The following is a 13,090-nucleotide window of genomic DNA, read 5'->3' as shown; positions in this document are numbered from 1 at the left end:
GTGGGAGTACTAATCTCTCCCTCCTGTCTCCCTTGGAGAATCTTTCTATTCTCTTATTTTCCACTGCAGCCATCTCTTTCCAGGGGAAGATTAGTTAGGCCTTTATTTGTTCTTGTTCCAGCTAGATTGAGAGCTGGACAATTGACAGATAAAAATCATATACATTCAAGGCTGTATCTGTCTTGATTGGTGGGAGCCAGGCCTCTCTGGTATCGTGCACCTGTGTCTAGCGAGAAACAAGATTGTTGCATTGGAAAGGTACCATGGCTGCCTCTTTTCCTCTTGGTTCCTGTTGTCTTGGCAGAGCTGTACTCACAGTGGAACATCCCCGGATTTGGGTTTCCATGTGTGTGGAGACTGGGGCACATGTTTGCAATGTCCAGCCAGGTCTGTGCATTCTCTCCACTGGGGGATCTGTGACCTGCAGCTTGGGAGAGGGAGCTGGATGCCTCTACTTACTGTAAAGGTCCCATTCATTGTACATCCCACTTAACAGGAAGCCCTTTGGGTAAAGCTGGAATGGGGAGTACTTCTTGGCTTCTGTATCTGTTCTGCTTTAGCAGGAGCAGGAGCCTGGGAGAGATAGGAGAATGGTAAGTGACTGGGAGGGTGACTAAGAGGATGGGACCTGAGATGCGAGGGCCTTTCCCCAGTGATGATTCAGGACTCAGGTTTAGAGCTTTGCACTCTCCGCTGTTCCCAGAAGGCGCCCCACACATGCACTGTCACTTACTTGTCCTGATGAGTTCTCCCTGGAGGAGATGTGGTTCCAACTTGGTTGCCATCTCCAGAGAACCCTGTATACTTTGTTTAGATTTTATTTTGAAGTATTTGGGGCATAAAATATGTATATTATTTATAGTAGTTGTCAAGCCTAGTAACAAAGCAAAAGCCCCAGCACCAAACATGCCCATTTTTGTGCTGCTTTCTGTGGGCTCCTGTCTGCCCCACCCTACTATCTGGGGGTGCAGGGGGAGTGCCCCTGCCTTGTGGTATTTGTCATTCCCCTTTGAGAGGAGTTTGTACCAACCATGTCTGAATTTCTAAGCCTGTTTTGAGCTTTATAACAAAGATGGCATTAGAGCCTTTTGAGCTTCATTTAAATGCCACATATTGTCCCAGAAGATAGAAAGCAGATCTGTGCCCTTGAAACTTGGATTTTGCTGGTGCAGATAAGTATTGTTTTCTCTTGTGGCACCTGTCTGCAGTCAGGGAGGGGGCTAGCTGTCTCCACTGATTGCTGTCAGGGGCTGGGCCAGAGAGAGGATGTCACAGCCCAGCCAAGGAGGCCATTAGAGAAGTTAGAGCCACATGGCTCTTGGTCAAGGTAGGGTCACCTGGGGAACAGGTGTCTGGACATCTGGGGGCAAGTAGAGTAGGGCTCTGACTCCAGCACTAGGCTGAGGCAAACATGAAGGCTGAGAGGAAGAGTGCTGACTGTGAAACTCAGAGAGAGGATTTGGAGTGGAGGTGGGAGAAGGATGGGGCAGGATGAACAGGGCAAAGACAGAGCCATAGCACCTGCATTCCTTGTTGAGGCAGGTTGGGAGACTCCTTGTGGGCAAAATGGAATTTAGAGTAGCAGAATGAATACTGCCACCCTTCCTTCTGCCTTTATCATTTAAAAGGCTATTTATTGGACACCTATTATGTGCCAGAGCTAGCTGTGTAGCATATCATTCCATGGATAAGACCATGATACCTGATGCAGTGTTTTCCATCGTGTAGTAGGAAGTCAGCCACTCTTAGTTTTTGCTCAGTTCTGCTGCAGTAACAAATGATCCCAAAATGTCAGTGGCTTAAGACAGCTGGTTATTTCCCTGTCCATGTTGCATGATTGCTGTGGGTTAACTTTAGCTCCGTTCCATGTCCTCTGCCTTCTGGGTCTCTTTTTCTGGCATTCATCTTTCTGGAAAATAGCAAGTGAGGTGATGGAACTAGACAGAGGTTCTTGAAGTATCTGTTCAAACCTGGCTTCATCACTTCTGTTGATGATCCACCCAGCAGAGCAAGTCACATGGCCAGAACTGGTACCCCTCAGGGGCAGAAATCAAGCCTCCCACAGGGAGGTTCTATACTATAAGACAAAGAGCTATGAGTGGAAGTGTAGATTCTTGCAGGAAGAGCCGAGACTCTCTGGGAAAAGTATTACCATCTATCATAAATATAAGCCTGCAATTAGAGTAAGAGTATGATAAGTATCCATTTGAGGTGTTTGTATCCCATACCTGTGCTCTCTCTCTATAAACCTCTCTGTTTGTAGCACCTCTTCTGTGCTCTGTCCCTACAGACTTCCTGTCTCACCTCATGGTCATGTCCACGTGGCTTTAGAAGGACATGCTCCTTTTTGCTTTATCATTAAGCCTGTTTATATTTGAGGACTGAGCCATGGCTTCTTTTCATATAGTCCTCATAAGTCCTGTTACCACATGGGGCACATTCTAAGTACTTCACAAGCATGTACAAAAGTTTTGCATCAAGAGGAAACCAGCACTCTATAGGCTTGCTCTGTCACTCTCTCCCTGAAAGTGTAACCAGTGACTGGATGGGTGACAGCTGGAGTTACGCAGAATGACTCCAGTACATTAGATCCAGGTTTAAAGCACTCTTTCCTGGGTTTGTAATCAGTATGCTGACTGAATAGCCAGTCCTCTCACAATGAGCCACTATTCATCTGCACTCATGTGTGTTACCTTGCAAATGCTAGTGGCCTCTTCCCCGCCCCCACCCCCAGAGGTATGCATTTGTGTTTTCCAAGGGCAAGGACCATATCTCCTCTTTTCTTTCTTTTAAAAGCTCCCCCATGGCACCTGATAAGAGCTGCATGCACAGTGGGTGCTCAGTAAATTTCACCTATCTCTTCTTCCTTTGAACTTTCACTAGGTGTTCACATGGTCCTAGGCAGTGGGAATTTGCAGAGAACTGATTACACTAGGCTTTGATCCTGAAATTTTTACAGGCGAAAAGAGAGCAAGTTCTCTGACAGCTCGGATCTAGACCAATAGTAAAGATGCATATTAGCCACTTTGAGGATAGTATTAAATATCTGTGCTCTGAAGTATGTACATGATGGGAAGGGTCATGAGACCCTTGAGGTCTTAGCCTTGCAGGCAGACATGACTTTGAATGGGGGTAATGTTATTTAACCTCTCTTAGTCTCAGTTTCTTCTTCCATAACGTGGGAATATTAAAAATTCTGGTACCTGGTTCAGTCTGTTGCAACTCTAAATACCATTCCTCTTTCCTGCATCTGTTGAGACTTAAAAGTAAAGAGTGAGGAAGAAAGTATCTAAAATATGACTGTTGCTGATGGGGGTGTGGCAGGATAATACAGTTTTTGGGCTTCCAATATTGAATCCTAGAATTAGGTAGGTGACTCAGCGGAGTAACTGGTTGGTTAGATAACCACAGGTACCTCCAGCCAGGGAAAGATCAAAACTCAGGTTTTAGGCAATGGAAGCAAAAATATTCCTTTTGGCCCCAAGGGGAAGGGACCAAGCCTCAAATGTACCATCCAAACTTACAGATGAGACTATCACTCCTCCCCAGCAAGAGGGGTGAGCAAGCTGTGAGATATATGTTCTACACGCAGAGCCTCCCATATGTGGAGGAAGTGTGGGGAAGAAGCCTTCAGTGCTGAGGTGGGAGGGCTTCCTGGACCATATGGAACTCTGCAGGTGTAACATTTCATATTAATAATCATATTTTATAAATAGTGACAGTTGAGTTTGTCATTCATTATAAACCTTCCAGTGCTTCCATGGTATTTTAGAAGTTATCCTGTGCATTTGGAAAAAAACATGAAAGTCACTTTCTTACTTAGTATTCTGTAATTCAGATCTTTAACTGAGATGACTTCATTCTGTCTTACTCTCCTGAAGCAAAGGGCGCTGGCTTTTTCCTGGGAGCTGAGCAGGTGTTTCTGGCGATTGCATTTTCACTGCCTCTTCTGTCTCTCTCCTGTAGTGCAAGTTGGAGTTCCATGCTTGTTCCACCGGCAAAAGCCTTACCAGCCTCTGTGATGGACCTTGTCCATGTCTCCCAGAGCCCGAGCCACCAAAACACAAGGCAGAAAAGAATGGTGAGTGGCAATCTTAGGGAACTCCCTGAAGGGGGTATGGGCCATCAGGGCATGCTGGTGTGGTCAAACTTTGTCCCCACCACTGGGAACCTGTCATTCAACAAAGCTCTTGTGGCCCAAGCTGGAGAAATGGCCTGCCTTGGTAAGTAGATTCTGCAGCCTATTCAGCCACCCTAAACTGAATTGTCTTCAACTACCATTAAGGAGAAAAGGATGAATTGAGAGTCTTTGAAAATAATTTTGTTAGACCATGATATGCACTGGATTCCTTTTGGAGGTCAAATTGCCCACGCTGTGGGCAAGGCAGGTTTTTCATCATCTAAGACCAGGGCCTGCCCTGGAGTCTACTCTAATGTCTCAGATTCTTTGAACTTCTCAAGGCCAAATATCAAAACAGAGACCACAGAGATGTCACAACAGTGGAGAGTATTCTCCCCTCAAGCATTTAATTATTAATATATTCTGCTTGGAGTGTGCACAGAGCCAGGGGACAGATGAAAGAGAATACCTCCCCAGGGGCTGCTGTTTCCCCTCCATGGCTGAGAGGGGCAAGAAAGGTTGGACTTCTTTGGATGTTTTCATGATGGAGAAAGTTATGTTGTCCCATGGGCCTCAGCCCCTTTCTGAGCCCTCCTTAATGAGACCCAAGGTAGAAGTTTGAATTTGCCTTCTGTGGAGTTGGACTTTCTCAGCTGTGCCTGGCTCTTCCATGGGAAATACCCTGTGTGCCTGTGTGTGAGCAAATGTGTCTGTGTGTGTACACTCATGTCTTCTAAAGCCAGCAACTATTTGTGATGGAGGAGAATAAACAGGGTGAGAGGGATCATCCATTTTCTTCTTTACAAGTTGTCTTTTCCATAGCAAATAGATGAAGACTTAAAGTCTAAATTTGTTCGAGGTAACTTCAGGAAGATGGTGTTTAAAGGCTCTTTGGGAGGTTGAACTCAGGATGCGGAAAGACAATATAAATTGTAAAGCTCTGTGACCACAACTTATTTACAAAGATTATTCTTGATTTCCAAAAAGCTGGTCTCATTGCATTGGGGCCTGACTCTTTTGTATGGTTGCTGTAATAAAAGTTAATAGGCATAAGCCTCCTTGTAATCTGGTGAGAAAATCTAAAGCCATGTGGTGGTAAGTAACTACATAATTCAGAAAATTAACTTCTATTTGGAAATTTCTCAAAAGTCATTTTAGGAAGATTCAGTACCCTCAACTATTCCAGGCATATTATTTATTGCTTTAATTTGTTCTTGTATTTTGAGGCTAGGGAATAAACCACAAAGGTCATCTCTGCTTTTTACTTGTAGTATCTGTAAGATGAGGCAAGGACCTTCAAATCTGCTAAGCTCTCATCCCTTGCCATAATAATATAACAGGCCCATTTTCAGGGAGAGGCTTTTAGTTTCTCAAATGAAGAACAATCTTTGTTTCTTTTCTTTTTTTTTGGTGGTGGTCGGGGGGTCCTGGGGATTGAACTCAGGGGCACTCAACCACTGAGCCACATCCCTAGACCAATTTTGTATTTTATTAAGAGATAAAGTCAACTCAGTGAGTCAGGGTCTCACTGAGTTGCTTAGTGCCTCACTGTTGCTGAGGCATCCTTGAACTCATGATCCTTCTGTCTCAGCCTCCTGAGTCACTGGGATTACAGGCATGCACCCCCACACAGCAACTTGTGTTTCTTTTTTTTTTTTTTGTGGTGCTGGGGATTGAACCCAGGGCCTTATGCTTGCAAGGCAAGCACTCTACCAACTGAGCTATCTCCCCAGCCCCCAACTTCTGTTTCTTAATGTTGGTCTTCCTACCTGACTAAATGAGACATACTCTCAAATAAGACACAGCACGTATGACCTTGCCTGTGCTCTCTATGTATGCAATTATTTACTGGTAAAAATTAAAAGAAATTCTTATTTAACCTATGTAAATAAGCACATTGCCATTAAACATAAAAGAGACTTAAGTCAATGTATGGAGTTAAGGAATATTGGCTAAGTGAAATAAGCCAAACCCAAAAAACCAAAACCCAAATGTTTTTTCTAACATGAGGAAGCTAATTCACAATAAGGGGTCAGGTAGGGAAGAATAGAGTTACTTTATTTTATGTAGAGGGGAGTGAAAGGAGGGGAAGAGTATAGGGGAAGGAATGCTAGTAGAGTGAAACAGACATTATTACCTCATGTTCATGTATGACTGCATGTGATCCTGCAATATGTATAATCAGAAAAATAAGAGATTATTCTCTATTTATATATGATCTATCAAAATGTATAAATGCATTCTACTGTCATGTACAACTAATTAGAACCAATGAAAATTTTAAAAATTTAATAAAAAAAGAGACTTAGGGAAAGCATTGATCCTGATTTCTGAAAGATCATGAGAACAAGATTACTGTTTAAAAATGTTTCAAGACATTTGCAAAAGTGTAGATTACTAAGTTAAAGGTAAAAAAAAAAAAACAGTTCAGAAGAATGAGAAGGAACTTCATCATATCAGGAAAAAAATGATTATTAATGAATAATACCAGCACTATTCCTAAACAACCAAAATTTTATTTCCTCAGTTGCTTGGGTCCTATATAATTATTTCTTATTTGGGTTCTTAGAATGTTCTTTTTTGATAAAAATCTGATTTCTGGGCTGCAGTTTACAATAGCATTTTCAGGTAAGCATGAGGGGAAGCAGAAACCACCTGATGAAGGTAAAACTAAATGGCCATACTTAACTTATTACAGTGTCCGACGGTATCCTAATGGAGGAAAGCAGCATCCCCTAACAGGGAATTAATGTTCAACCATTTCACATGGACTTGATCCAAGTTTCCCTGGAGGATGAGAATATGTCATGGCGGCGAGGGCATGGACAATCCCGAGGGTCATCATGTGAAATGAAACTTTTAAATTAATAATATTTTCACTTGACAAATTTGATCAAGGAAAGGCCAGCCTTTTCCTTTGATCTGACAGTTTTTTCCACACAGCTCTCAGAGTTGTTTATGAGAATCAGTGAGGGCTGGGCTGAGCTTTGTGGCAGTCAGAATGAAGGGGAAGGGATGGTGAGAGCTCAGAAGTGACATGAAAGGTAGCTTTCTGTTGACATCTTAGCTGTGGGGCAGAGAGGCAGGAGGAATCACAAAGCAGGAAGGCCCCTCCCCTTACCTGTCAGCAGCCCCTCCAGAAGCTGAAAGCCGTGGGCAGGCTGTCCATGGCAGTTTCTGCCCCTGTGAGACACATCCTGTTCCTGGACTATGTCAGGGACACTCTTGTTTCTATGCCTGTTGCAGAAAAGATGTTTCATAGACTCGCAACCACAGGTGAGTCAAAAATGTGGCAATAGTAGTGTCGTTGCTCTTATTTTCAATGCTGCCTCTGGGAAGTAGGGTGAGATAGGGGTTTATGAGCAGTGACATTGGTGGAGGCAGTTTCTGGTAGTATTTGTTATTGTTTGGCATCTACCCACATAGGTGGAATTCTTGGCATTTTTGTTTAGTTGGCTACCAGTATTTAAACCTCACCAGTGTCCAGTAAGAGATGTTACAGATTCTGTCTATGACCTCTGCCCACCATGCTCATTAAGGTCATGCAGAGTCCTCTTTCTGTTATGTCAGTCTCTTCTGGATTTACTAACTCTTTCAAACCCCCTCTTGGCTCCCTTAAGACACAGAAAGCTTGAAGATGCCTTTCTATGATTTTCTGACCCCAAGAAGGCTGTGGTGAGATTGGAGTCTCAAGTCTTATGTTCATGGATCTACTGCAGCCATTTCTGTTCTATGAGGAGTGTATTAGTATGAGACTTGCCTTAAATTGGCTTTCATATTGTTGCAAAACACAGGTCCTCTGTACTTCAAGGCCTCTCCCACTGACTTGGTTTTCAGGATTTCTTCTTCCCAAAGCAGGACCCAGAATTGGATCAAAGGGTGGAAGAACTATGGTGAGCAAAAATTTTCTTGGGAATTCACCTGCCTTTCCTGTTCTTCCCAATGTTTCCCTTCTTATAGTTCCAGAGTTGATCAGTACTAGAGCTGGATGTGGAGAGTATGTGAGGACAGGGTTTAACACACTCACCCTTCATTTCAGAGTGTTTTGCTTTTCTTAGCCTTTGGTCTTCTGAGTTAAAATATGCCCAATTCTTGCAAATCTTGTCTCTACTGTTTCAACAGCATTTTTTTTTTTAAGTCAAAAAAAGCAAGTGGTTGATTTTTTGTTCTATTTGTTTATTTGGCACCTTTCCTTTGATGTGTCTTCTCAAGAGCTGGCAATGGGTGGGGTCATCCTTTAATACCCCTGGGTATTTCCTATTACACTTCTCAATTACCACATGACCTTGGGCAAGTTACTTGTCTTGTTGCTTTGATCTTATAAAACCTGTCCAGCCTCAAGAGCATAAAGGAATGATTACTTAAAAACAAAAATTAAAAAACAAAAAAAAGCAAAGGGAGAAAAACAGTTAAGAAAAGGGATTGGAAAGTTAGGGTGTGTAGCTCAGTGATAGAGCAGGTGGTTAGCACGTGAGGCTCTTGGTTCAGCCACCAGCATGAAAGGAAGGAAGGGAGGGAGAGAAGGAGAGAGGGAGGGAAGTAAGAACAGAGAAAGAAAGAAAAAAAAGATGAAATGGAACTATATGTATTATATGCATTAAGCCTGAGTTTTTCTAGAAAAATATCTCCCAGCCCTACTTGGCATTTTCCAGTACCCAAGAGCCAAATATTAGGAAAACTTCTTAGATGGAACCCTACTTCTAAACTCCAGGGTATTCCTGCTACTCTCACTTCTGTCCTTAGCAAAGACCATGAGGAGGTACTAGTTTCTATTCTTTGCAGTGGTGGAAAAATCTAAGAAAAAAACAGAGGTCTCTTAAAATGAGAGGTATAAGGAGCATTTGTCAACTAACACTTCTCTAGGCCTGAGCATCTCCCTGTCCCACCTCACCTCCCCACTTTCAGGAGTCAGACCTCCCTTTTGACCTGAACTGGCAGCCTTGTTCCCGGTACCATTCATCTGAAGTGCCCTCTCATTAGTTATTCCTCTTCTAAGGAGGGATTTGGAGCTTCCCCAGGCTGATGTGAGAACTTTGCAGAGAAGTAGAATTTCAGTTCAGGAAGGGTTTCATTTGTCCGCCACAATACCATGTCCAGAGGACCCCTCTGTTTCTCAAAGGTGCTTCAAGATGCATCTTGAAGGTATATCAGTACCTGGGAAGGCCACATACATAGGGCCTCAGCCCTCCCACACCATGGCCCCATTTTATGCTACCACACTATATTAAATCTATATGCAGAGTTTAATCACCAGTGATCATTATTCAGTCCCCATATACCAGAAGAGAACACTGGAGACCCACTGAGAGACAGAGACACTTGCCTAGGTCAGACATTGGGCCACTTGTCTCCAGGTCAGACACAGTTATTGGTACTATTTTATATATAACCTCAGGTCACAGCAGAGTCCTCAGGCTCCTGAAGATGATTAAAGGGTCCACGTAGGGGAATTTAAATTTAATTTCTCCTGGGCCTGAGATCTCTTGCCAGACACTTTTAATGTCAACCAGAGGCAGAAAATGTCATTATGTTCCTGCAACCAGCAAGGTTTTGAATGGTAGTCTATATAATCTATTCCATCCTGTCCTCCGTTCTGTCTCCTCCACTCTGTCTCTGGAGGAGGAAACAGAGAGGAGAGGATTCTCATCTTTTCTTCAGTTGGCATAGATAGCTTTGCAAGAAGGCATGTGAGTTCAACTAACCAACATAAGATATCCTGGAGAAGCCTGGCATGGTTGCCCTTTACTGAGCTGACACATGCAAGGAAGTAGATGCTAGGCAGGGAACTTTGGTTCAGGGAGGAAAGAGAACTGCACCTTTCCCAGCAGGCTGTGCTAAAGAGGAAACAACAACTTCCCTCCAGCAGAGCTATTTGAAACAGGAGAAAAATCGTCTACAATGATTTTTTTTTTTCCTCTCAAATGGTGTTTTCAACCTGAGGGCTAGATTCTGAAGGGAAAAAAAAAAAGTCTTGGGTTGACAGACGGTTGTCTAATTCCATCACTTATCACAAGTGAAGTTGGGGAAATATGTTTAAATGGGAACAGGAGGCGATGCAAAAGAGATGGGGTAAAGAGTTCCCCCTAGCTGTAATGTCTCAAAGGAAAAATCCTGAAAGACTCCAACTGCAGAGGTGCCTAGAAAAATGGAGATTTATCTTTGCATCCAGGAAAGAACACTTCTCTTTAATGCCTATTGTGTAACTGGGCGAAGGCCTGGAGCCTGCAAACCTGCAGTTTAAAAGCAGTTTATATTAACCTTTCCATACCTATTCAACTTCAGTCACTCGTTATTTAGAACTGTATTATAGTCAAGTATTAAACATATAAAGGGATATTTAAGTTTTAGGGACTTGTTATTCTAAATGTCATGGCCTTAAGAAAAAAAAAAGCTTGAAAATTAAATTGGCAATGGCATCAAAGAAAAACTCATTTGTCAGGATTTGGAAGTAAGTACTGATGTTGGCTTTGATCTCTGGTTCTTCCCATTCTGTGAAATTGGCTCTGGGCATATAGACCACAGGTTCTCCTAGTTCTTCTGAAGCCTATTTGTCAGGAACAGTGTGGAAAGCTAAAGGTCAAAAGAGAAAGAGGAGCAAACAGAGGCAAAGGGTACTTGGAGTCATAATTGGAGTTGAGAAGAGGATAGAGGTTTGTGCTAGAAAGTTGTAATTCTCTGTATTGGTCAGATTTGCATTATTATGCCCATAATACCTGACAAGAATGACTTAGAGGAGGAAAGATTTTTAACTCACAGTTTCAGGGATTCAGTCCATGGTCAGACTACTACATTGCTCTGAGCCTGAGAGGAGGCAAAACATCATGGTGGAAGGATGCAGAAGAGGAAAGCTGCTCAGCTCATGGTGGCCCAGAAACAGAGGGACAATGGGGAAGAGGCCTGAGAGAAAATCAACCTTTCTAGGGCACACCCCTAGTGACCTACTTACTCTACTGCATACCACCTCTCCTAGTCCATCTAGCTTTCAGTGAATTAACTGACCAAATGGATTAATCTATTGATAAGGACAGAGCCCTCACGACACAATTATTGCCTGAATGTCTCACCTCTTACCCTGACTGCAGGGAGGACCAGGCTTTCTACACATGGGCTTTTGGGGAATGTCCCAGATCCAAACCACAACAGTTTTGGTAGTTTGCCCAAACCACAGTCTTTTCCCTTGTTTTTACTTTTTTAAAAAATCACAAATTAAAATACATTTTTATCCAAAATCCAAACATTAAGGGCAAAAGTGTTCATATTCCCAGTTATGTTGCCTTATTTTTTCTGCACATCTTCAATTATTTTTTATATACACATACTGACTATTAACACTTCACTCACGCAAAATTGGAACCATATTCTCTGTTTTGTATCTTTTTATATATCATAGATATGTTTCTTGAGCATACACACAGATCTACTTATGTATCTGTGCATGTGTGTCTGTCTGTCTACCAGTCACCAACCATCCTATCCTCAGTGCTGTCTTGACCTTCAGACTTAAACACATAGTGACGACTCAGCATTTCCACTTGGATACCCACAGGCACCACAAGCTTGACATGTCCAAAGGCAAACTCCCAGTCTTCCTCCCAAATCTGCTTCTTGTTCCTGCAGGATTTGCCATCTTAATTCATGGCAGTTCCATTTTTTTATTTGCTGAAGCAAAAACTACTCTCTCTCACATACACATATAACCCCATCAGCAAATCTCAATGACTGTATTTCAAATAGGTTTTCACACATATACACTTTTTATCACTCCTACTGTGAACACCCTTGAGGTTCAGGACTTCCTCACCTTTTATTTTAATAGCTATCTAATTGGTCTCCTGGCCATACCTTCTCTGTTGAACACAGTAGTTCAACTGATTCAGTGAAGTACAGGTCAGATGATGCCATCCCCTGTCCAAGACATTCCAGCATCTTCTGAACTTGTTCAGATTCAGAGGAAAAGTTAATGACCTCTTGGTGACCTGCAAAGCCCTCTATGTCATGTCTCTGTCCCTATCTTCTTCCAAGTCCCTTGCTTATTAGGTTGCAGGCACGCAGGCCTCCAAGGGCCCTTAGCTGTGTGCTACGAACTACTGTCCCCTCAGACCATCTTTCCCAGACGACCCCACAACTCATTCTGCCAGTCACCTTTAAGTCTTTGCACAGCTGTCACCTTGTCAGGACCCTTCCCTAGCACTTCCTATCCTTCTTCCCTGCTTTGTCTGTTCTTCACCTTTTAATCTATAGGTTTGCCTACCTATTCTGTTTATTATCTGTCTTGTCCACCAGAATGGAAGCTACTTGAGGGGTTTTTGTCTAGAGTCTCAATAATTGTCATGTGTTCAAATCTATGTATCTTTTTTAAAAGGTTGTCCATTACAACCTTTTAAATTTACAATGTTGGAATAGTTTAAAAAGTTTTATAACACAACATAATTTGTATGCTTAATACGCAAGTTGCACTAAATACTTTGTACATATGTTTAATCCTTTAACAACCAAATGATATTATTTTCACTACTGGTGAGAAAATTTGACATTTGGATTGGCTCAGTACCTTCCTATGGCCACCCAGATGCTAGATTATAGAGCAGGGGTTCAAAGACTTTTCCTGGATCATGTATTCTTACCCACATGTTATACTGTGTTAGTAACCTAAATTGAATATCTGTTGTAAAGGACAGGCTTCCTTTGGAAAGAGAGACAAATGCACATACACACATGTGAACACCCACACACTTTAAACTAAATTTTACTGTGCTTTTTGTACCCAAAGAATGTAGCCCTTTACTGATATCACAGCCCTGACTGATGGGATTTTTCCAAGGTGAGAAAATTAATACCCTCATTCATTTTCTCCTCTTTCTTTGTGCAAGCACGCTTAGCTCTCTGAAGTTTATCAAAACAGTGGCATTGGCTCATTGTTCACCTCCATATTATGCTTCTCTGATAGCCACAAGTTTCCAACCTAGCTCC

At 42.5% G+C, this 13,090-nt stretch overlaps 1 protein-coding gene across 2 annotated transcripts in view; it reads left to right on the top strand.

Annotated features, from left to right (window-relative positions):
• Positions 1–13,090, top strand: part of SPOCK1 (SPARC (osteonectin), cwcv and kazal like domains proteoglycan 1) — a 518,936-nt gene that overhangs the window by 431,368 nt on the left and 74,478 nt on the right. For both annotated transcript variants that reach the window (XM_079143902.1, XM_079143903.1), the window contains exon 6: positions 3,967–4,081. In XM_079143902.1, the coding sequence (XP_079000028.1) occupies positions 3,967–4,081 (115 nt within the window). The remainder of the gene's footprint in view (positions 1–3,966; positions 4,082–13,090) is intronic.

Source organism: Sciurus vulgaris, assembly GCF_902686455.1.
Source record: "Sciurus vulgaris genome assembly, chromosome: 6".
In the NCBI taxonomy this organism is placed as follows: Eukaryota; Metazoa; Chordata; class Mammalia; order Rodentia; family Sciuridae; genus Sciurus; species Sciurus vulgaris.
This window is presented reverse-complemented; position numbering and strand designations above follow the sequence as displayed.